We start from the raw sequence: 8,157 nt of genomic DNA, 5'->3' as shown, positions 1-8,157 counted from the left end.
TTGTCATTGTCCTAAAATTACATGGACATGAATGAAGTTCATTTGGAGGCAACAGTTTCAGATGTTGGATGGCATGTTGGTGCATCTCACAGAGCTCAATTCTCAGCTTTGCATATGTTCTCCCTGGTTCTCTAGCTTCCTCACACCTCCCAGTACATGCCACTAGGTGGACTGGTTACGCCAAATTGCCTCAAGGTGTAAGTGAATGTGTTGGTGACTTGCGATGGACTGGTGTTCTATCCAGGGTTTGTTCCTGCCTCATACACAATTTTCCCAGATCTGGAGCCAGGATAAAGCACTTACTGAAGAAGAAGAAGAAGAAGAAGACTTTATTTGTCACATACATTATAGCACAGTGAAATTCTTTTCTTCACTTATCCCAGTTTCTTAGGAAGTTGGGATCAGAGCATGGGGTCAGCCATGATACCACCCCCCTGGAGCAGAGACAGTTAAGGGCCTTCCTCAAGGGCCCAACAGTGTCGGCATGGTGGTGCTGGGACTTGAACCCAGACCTCATGAGTCCTCTAGTCAGTTACTTATTTCACTTGTTCTCCAGCACCCTTGTACCTTGGTCAGGTCTTCATCTGTCTTGCGATGGGTCTGCCCGCTCACAATCTCTTAATCGTTGTTTAGCGAAACATAAGATTTGGTGCCATTTTTAGCTCGATCCAATGCACAAAGCTTCCTCATTGCAATATCATAATCCTCTCCTAGATACAGCTCAAGATCGTTACCCAGCATCTTCAGGATGTTTAGTCTTGGGCATTCAACACCTCTCGAGCCATGGGCGGGAACCCAATCTAGCAGGTTGGTTCTAAAGGTTTTGGTTTTTGGTTCTAAAGGTCGTTATCACCTGGGGTGGCTTAGAGGACAAGCTCTCCAAGTCTCATAAAATTCCCCAAAGGCATGCATAAAATAGAGCCTCTAATAACCAAAGTCCAGCTCCTGGCCTTCTTGCGGCAGAACCTTTTAACAGGAGAAGGGGCAAAGGTGGGTTAATGGCACATCAAAACCAGTTGCTCTCTTCAATGCTCACTCATTGGTATACAATATCTTTGATCTACCAGCTTTACGTGCTGTTCCAGGTGGTAAGCTCTCCTTTAGAACCCTGGTCCTCCAGATTGGGGGGTTTGTACAGGGGTATCTTCCTGCCATGTAAAACCATCACTAGCTACAGAAACTCACAACCAATCACAACGATCTAGTGGTGTGACAATGGGGGAGAATGTTCCCTTTGTCCAAGAACACAATTAGGAAACACTGGGGTGAAATGTGGGGTGGCACGGTGGTGTAGTGGTTAGCACTGTCACCTCACAGCAAGAAGGTCCTGGGTTTGAGCCCAGCGGACAGCAAGGGCCTTTTGGTGTGGAGTTTGCATGTTCTCCCCGTGTCCACGTGGGTTTCCTCCGGGTGCTCCGGTTTCCCCCACAGTCCAAAGACATGCAGGTTAGGTTAACTGGTGACTCTAAATTGACCGTAGGTGTGAATGTGAGTGTGAATGGTTGTTTGTCTCTGTGTCAGGCCTGCGATAACCTGGCGACTTGTCCAGGGTGTACCCCGCCTCTCGCCCATAGTCAGCTGGGATAGGTTCCAGCTTGCCTGCGACCCTGTAGAACAGGATAAAGCGGCTAGAGATAATGGATGGATGGGGTGAAATGCGGGGCAGCACGGTGGTGTGGTGGTTAGCACTGTCACCTCACAGCAAGAAGGTCCTGGGTTTGAGCCCAGTGGCCAGCGAGGGCCTTTCTGTGTGGTGTTTGCATGTTGTCCCCATGTCTGTGTGGGTTTCCTCCGGGTGCTCCAGTTTCCCCTACAATCCAAAGACATGCAGGTTAGGTTAACTGGTGACTCTAAATTGACCGTAGGTGTGAATGTGAGTGTGAATGGTTGTTTGTCTATGTGTCAGCCCTGTGATGACCTGGCGACTTGTCCAGGGTGTACCCCGCCTTTCGCCCATAGTCAGCTGGGATAGGCTCCAGCTTGCTTGCGACCCTGTAGGACAGGATAAGCGGGTAATGCACAAGTCTGGGAAAGAAAAGCGCGCTTTATGTCGCCCCCTGCAGGCCATATTTAGAAGTGATCATGACAACTTTTGTCTGGTCTTTAAACAACGCAACAACTTTTGGTCTTTAAACTGGAAAGTCCATTTGCATCAAGAGCTTTGGAGAAATCTGACAGGATTTTGCATGGAGTATTCATCAAGCAGTAAAAGCTAGTTAGAGGATGAGAGAGAGAGAGAGAGATGAAGCTGTTTGCTGTGTTGTAGAGTGCGCAGGGCAGTGACCGCCCCTGAGATGTGCGTCAGCTGGAGCTGGACTTGGAGCAGCCTCTCTGGTGTGTGTGGACTGGAGGAGCACAATTTTTTTTGCACACATCTCCAAAAAAAAAAAAAAAAAGTCTGTGCGCAGTTTTGGGTCACATGCAAAACATTGCAACACATCTGTTGGGTTCAACAGCTGGGATGTAAGCTGATGGTGTGTTGGAGCGCGCGCTGGTTTCTTTTTCTGTGCAGAATTGAATGCACGGACACGGATATCGCCTGTTCGTGAGTGGGAACGTGCCGGATCGCGATGCTGGCGAGAAAAAGTATCATTCCAGAGGAGTTCGCGCTGCCCGCGCTGGCCTCGCGCGCGCCCCGGAAGCCGGTGTTCCGGGACCGAGTGAACAAGGCGCGCTTCATTGCCAAGAGCGGCGCGTGCAACCTGGCGCACAAGAACATCCGCGAGCAGGGCCGCTTCCTGCAGGACGTCTTCACCACGCTGGTGGACCTCAAGTGGCGCTTCACGCTGGTCATCTTCACCATGACCTTCCTGTGCAGCTGGCTGCTGTTCGCCATGGCCTGGTGGCTCGTCGCCTTTGCGCATGGAGACCTGGATCTGGCGCGCCAGCCCGGTGTCGAGCAGTGCGTCACCAACGTCAAGTAAGTCCAAGTGATCACCAACACTAGGGTGCATCAGTTGCCCTCACTTTCATAAAATCTGATGCATTTGTGTTTGGGTGTTCCTTTTCACCAATAAAGACATCCTGTAAAATTTGTTGACCATATTCAAAAGTCTAATGGTGGCACCATGAGGTTCATTTTTTTTTTTTTGCCAAAAAACACTTATTTTACAGTATGTTTTCGCATAAGGTTTGAATCACAATGTTGGACTCCATTTATTGATTTCTTGTGAGCCAGAGATCATGTTAAGAACCTTTGCAAGGGATTGAGAAGCATTAATGTGATTCATAATACATTTGTATTGTTTAAAAGTAGTTGAACAATGATTCAACGAACAGCTAAAACTCAAACTGTGCTTGATAATATATTTAGAATATGTACTAAAAATGTGTATCTAAGATATTTGGTATACTCTATAAGGTGCCATAATGTTTCATGAAAGTGATTGAAATTTTGTCATAAAAGTCATAAAATAGCAGCTTTTTCCATAACTCTGAGCTCCTGGTGCCACCATTAAACTTTTGAATTTTGTCAAAATATTTCACCCAGTGTGTTTTCTTACCAAAAGGAACATAAAAACAAAAATGCATCATGATCGGAGGAACTTTTCATTTTTAGGGGGCAACTGATGCACCCTAACCAACACACCAAGCATGGCAGCATGATCATCTATATATGCACAGATTGTATGCTTATTATTATTATTATTATTATTATTATTATTATTATGCAATCTAGATTATCCCTTGTGTGGTGTTTGTTACTCAGGCAGTGTTGGTGGGTCTGGTGGACCTGCTGCATTTTGGTGCTTTAAATTCAACACAATCAAACAATTCTACATTAAATACTTAACAGATGTTTACGTCACCCCAATTACAAGCAACATCAACAGCATATATGGTTAATATTTGCCCTTTACCTTTGTTAGATTACATTTATTTAAAAAAAAAAAGTGCTACTCATTTTTTTTGTTTTTTAATAAAATGTAATTTTATTAAAAAAAACCAAACAAATATTTGTATTTGATTTGTATTTCTTTGAATTTCATTAGAAATTTAACCCGTTCAGTTCAGTTTACACAGCACAAGCTGAACACATACACTACCGTTCAAAAGTTTGGGGTCACTTTGAAATGTCCTTATTTTTGAAAGAAAAGCACTGTTCTTTTCAATCAAGATCACTTTAAACTAATCAGAAATCCACTCTATACATTGCTAATGTGGTAAATGACTATTCTAGCTGCAAATGTCTGGTTTTTGGTGCAATATCTCCATAGGTGTATAGAGGCCCATTTCCAGCAACTCTCACTCCAGTGTTCTAATGGTACAATGTGTTTGCTCATTGCCTCAGAAGGCTAATGGATGATTAGAAAACCCTTGTACAATCATGTTAGAACAGCTGAAAACAGTTTAGCTCTTTAGAGAAGCTATAAAACTGACCTTCCTTTGAGCAGATTGAGTTTCTGGAGCATCACATTTGTGGGGTCGATTAAATGCTCAAAATGGCCAGAAAAATGTCTCGACTATATTTTCTATTCATTTTACAACTTATGGTGGTAAATAAAAGTGTGACTTTTCATGGAAAACACAAAATTGTCTGGGTGACCCCAAACTTTTGAACGGTAGTGTACAGTAACCATTGTCAGTCTATACCGTACAACACATCATCCCCATGCTCGTCTTCGCTTTGGGACTGGCTGATGCTCCGTCTCATCCTCTTCTTCAAAGACTCTGAATTTTCAGAAATGTGATCCTCATGTTCTGAAACGTCTTCCTCTACGTCATCATCAAAAGCTTCTCTCTCTTCTAAAATCATTTGCAAGTCCATCTGAGCAGAGAATCTTTTGGCCATCTTGATCAGTTGTGATAAGGAGCCACGTTGGAAAAGCTATATTTATTGTGTCCCGCCCCCAATTTATGGGAACTTCTGTCTTGGTTCCTGCAAGACAGAGGGAAGATGTGTAGGAATGTGAGAGCAGACAGGTGTTGGTGCTTGAACAGCAGGGGCAGAAACACAAAACTCACACACACACACACACACACACACACACACACACACACACACACACACACACACACACACACACACACACACACAGGCCCAGACAGGAGGAGGACAGAGTGAAGGTACACACTTTTATTAGCCCCGGGTCCACATCCTGTACGTAATATAAATGTGTAGGGGGGTGTACAGTGTGTGGTCATCGAAAATGTGTTCTGATCTATGTTCTTCACAGAAAATGAACCAAGGCCAATGAGTCTGAGTTTGAAAAAATAATTAATCGTATCATTGTTCCTTTGATAAAAACTGAAAGCAGGTCCCACAGACCCGAACACCATACAAGGGTTAAAAAAACCAAACCACCAGTCCAAATCCTCCCAGGGTTCCTCAGTTCTCCTGGAGGAAACCTTTCCTGGCTCCAAGTACAGTAGATTCCTTTTCGTAAACTAAGAAGCTTTAACAATCCTCCTTAAGAACCTTCATTTTATTATAAGATTATTACACCTTCAAAACAAATTTCTTGAAAATAAAAGGCACTGTGGTGTCATGGAACTTATCCAGTTCTCTCTCTCTCTCTCTCTCTCTCTCTCTCTCACACACACACAAAAATTTTGTATTGCTTTTACAAGCACAAGCTGTGAGTCATTATCCTTAGGTCAAATCTGAACACGTAATTTGATAAAAACATATATATATAGTTTGGTGGTAGCAAAGAGGATGTTATTAATTACAACATTTAGCAGATGCTCTTTTCCAGAGCAGCGTACAACGTATCCAGAGCAGCCTGGAGAGCAGTTGGGGATTAGGTGCCTTGCTCAAGGGCACTTCTGCTATTCTTGCTGGTCCAGGGAATTGAACCAGCAACCTTTTGGTCCCCAAGCTGCTTCTCTAAGCATTAGGCCATGGTTTCTATTAATAAGCTTATGTGCATGACCTTTATTATTATTGCACAAGTTGATGACTAGTAATTAATGTAGAGTTAAGACACTACAATGTGTTTCGATGATGATTGAACACACAGTGTGCTTGAGAGTTTAGTTTTCGGTCTCATTATTAACAGACTAAGAATATAACATGATTATCAAGGCAGAATGTACATCAACATGTCAAATGAGGAAGCACTAAATAATCAGGAAATTAGGACGCCCTAAGGATGAGCATCTTTCCCCTCCCAGGTCCTTCACCTCAGCCTTCCTGTTCTCCATCGAGGTGCAGGTGACTATAGGCTTCGGTGGGCGCATGATCACTGAGCAGTGTCCGACAGCCATCACGGTGCTGATCCTGCAGAACATTGCCGGGCTCATCATCAATGCTGTCATGCTGGGCTGCATCTTCATGAAGACGGCGCAGTCGCATAGGCGTGCCGAGACGCTCATCTTCAGCCGCCAGGCTTGCATCGCCGTGCGCAACAGCCGTCTGTGCTTCATGATCCGCGTGGGTGACTTGCGCAAGAGCATGATCATCAATGCAGCTGTGCGCCTCCAGGTGGTGCGCAAGACCACCACGCCGGAAGGAGAGGTCATCCCTATACACCAGATCGACGTCCAGAGCGAGAGCGCCGTGGCCAGCAACACTATTTTCCTCCTGGCACCACTCATCATCTGCCATGTTATTGATAAAGACAGTCCACTGTATGACCTGTCAGCCATGGAGCTGCAGTGCAGTGACCTGGAGGTGATCGTCATCCTTGAGGGTGTTGTCGAGACCACGGGCATCACTACACAAGCACGCACTTCTTATGTGACTGAAGAGATCCAGTGGGGCCACCGATTTGTGCCTATCGTAACTGAAGAGGAGGGGGTTTACTCGGTGGACTACTCTAAGTTTGGCAACACGGTGAAGGTCGCGACGCCGCGCTGCAGCGCCCGCGAGCTCGACGAGAAGCCGTCCATCCTCATACAAACGATGCAGAAGAGCGAGCTGTCGCAGCAGAACTCTCTGCGTAAGAGGAACTCGATGCGCCGCAACAACTCCATGCGCAAGAGCAATACCATGCAGCGCAACAACCTGTCACTAGCTGTACCCAAAGTGCAGTTCTTCACACCCGAAGGGGGGCAGAACGTCGCCGTCACATGACACGCACACGGTCATCGTCTGGATTATAAAAGGTTCAGAGACGCTCTCTTCCTGTCTTGCTCCTCTGGATCTCGTCCTGGTCTTCTGTTTAACTCTACCACTGCTGTTGTAAAGGAGCAGCAACTGCTAAACTTCTTTCTTCCTTTCCTGCTTTACACAAATCGATTTAAAAAATACTTTTTAATAAAAAGCATATTGTTTGAGAAAGAGGAATCCGTTGTCTTTCATATGACATGGCTACTTCTTTTCATTAGAGCACTATTTCACTGTCCTGTATTATTATTATTATTATTATTATTATTATATTATTATATTGTTGTATTGGAACCTGGAATATTGTCACTGAGCTTATACACACTTTATTTGAGAAATATAATAAACGTCCTGTGTGTAAATGAGAAATGTTAAAATGCTCAAATCAATAAAGCAGTTTGTCCTGCTTGGTTTGTTTTCAGTTCGCTTTATGTTCAGATTTTAGCATGCGTATTAGTGCTCATGTACATATTAAGGCATGTTAATATCAATTAACAGTTTAGAAATTAAAACAATTCTTGAAATCAATAATAATAATAATAATAACCTTTTTTTTAAATAACGATAGTGTTAGAGTTTATTCTGCCACTAGGGGGAGCTCTTGTATCAACCTTCATCTCTTGGGGAAACCTACTGTACATACAATATACACTACATGGCCAAAAGTTTGTGGACACCTGACCATCACACCCATGCATGTTACCCCAAAGCTGAACACACAGGATGTCTTTTCTGTAACAGATATCAATGTATGTTTCAGACAGAAGTAGAAACACTACATTTACTATTCTAAACTGTTATTTTACATGCAAGGCAGCTGCTTAATTGCTTAATTGTATTTGTTATTACATTACGTTACAGGCATTTAGCAGATGCTTTTATCCAGAGCGATGTACAACATACCCAGAGCAGCCTGGGGAGCAGTTGGGGGTTAGGTGCCTTGCTTAAGGGCACTTCAACCATTCCTGCTGGTCCAGGGAATCAAACCAGCGATCTTTTGGTCCTGAAGCTGCTTCTCTCACCATTAGGCCATGGTTTCAGAATCAGAATCACGTTTATTGGCCAAGTTTGTTGACACACACAAGGAATTTCGTTCTGGCGGTTGG

General features: G+C 44.1%; 1 protein-coding gene across 1 annotated transcript; it reads left to right on the top strand.

Moving 5' to 3' along the window:
* The first annotated feature begins 2,373 nt into the window (after positions 1 to 2,373).
* On the top strand, positions 2,374 to 7,457 carry kcnj8 (potassium inwardly rectifying channel subfamily J member 8). Its single transcript, XM_060903605.1, has 2 exons — positions 2,374 to 2,920; positions 6,118 to 7,457. The coding sequence occupies exons 1-2, from the start codon at positions 2,571 to 2,573 to the stop codon at positions 7,016 to 7,018; spliced, it is 1,251 nt and encodes a 416-aa protein (XP_060759588.1). The 5' UTR covers positions 2,374 to 2,570; the 3' UTR covers positions 7,019 to 7,457.
* The last annotated feature ends 700 nt before the right edge of the window (positions 7,458 to 8,157 follow it).

The sequence above is a fragment of the Neoarius graeffei genome, chromosome 21 (genome assembly GCF_027579695.1).
Source record: "Neoarius graeffei isolate fNeoGra1 chromosome 21, fNeoGra1.pri, whole genome shotgun sequence".
In the NCBI taxonomy this organism is placed as follows: Eukaryota; Metazoa; Chordata; class Actinopteri; order Siluriformes; family Ariidae; genus Neoarius; species Neoarius graeffei.
This window is presented reverse-complemented; position numbering and strand designations above follow the sequence as displayed.

Bases quoted from the DNA above. Each gene is read 5' to 3' on its own strand.
- kcnj8 (XM_060903605.1), top strand. From the start codon at position 2,571: ATGCTGGCGAGAAAAAGTATCATTCCAGAGGAGTTCGCGCTGCCCGCG. The intron at 2,921-6,117 runs GTAAGTCCAAGT...TTCCCCTCCCAG, and splicing joins CAGTGCGTCACCAACGTCAA to GTCCTTCACCTCAGCCTTCC.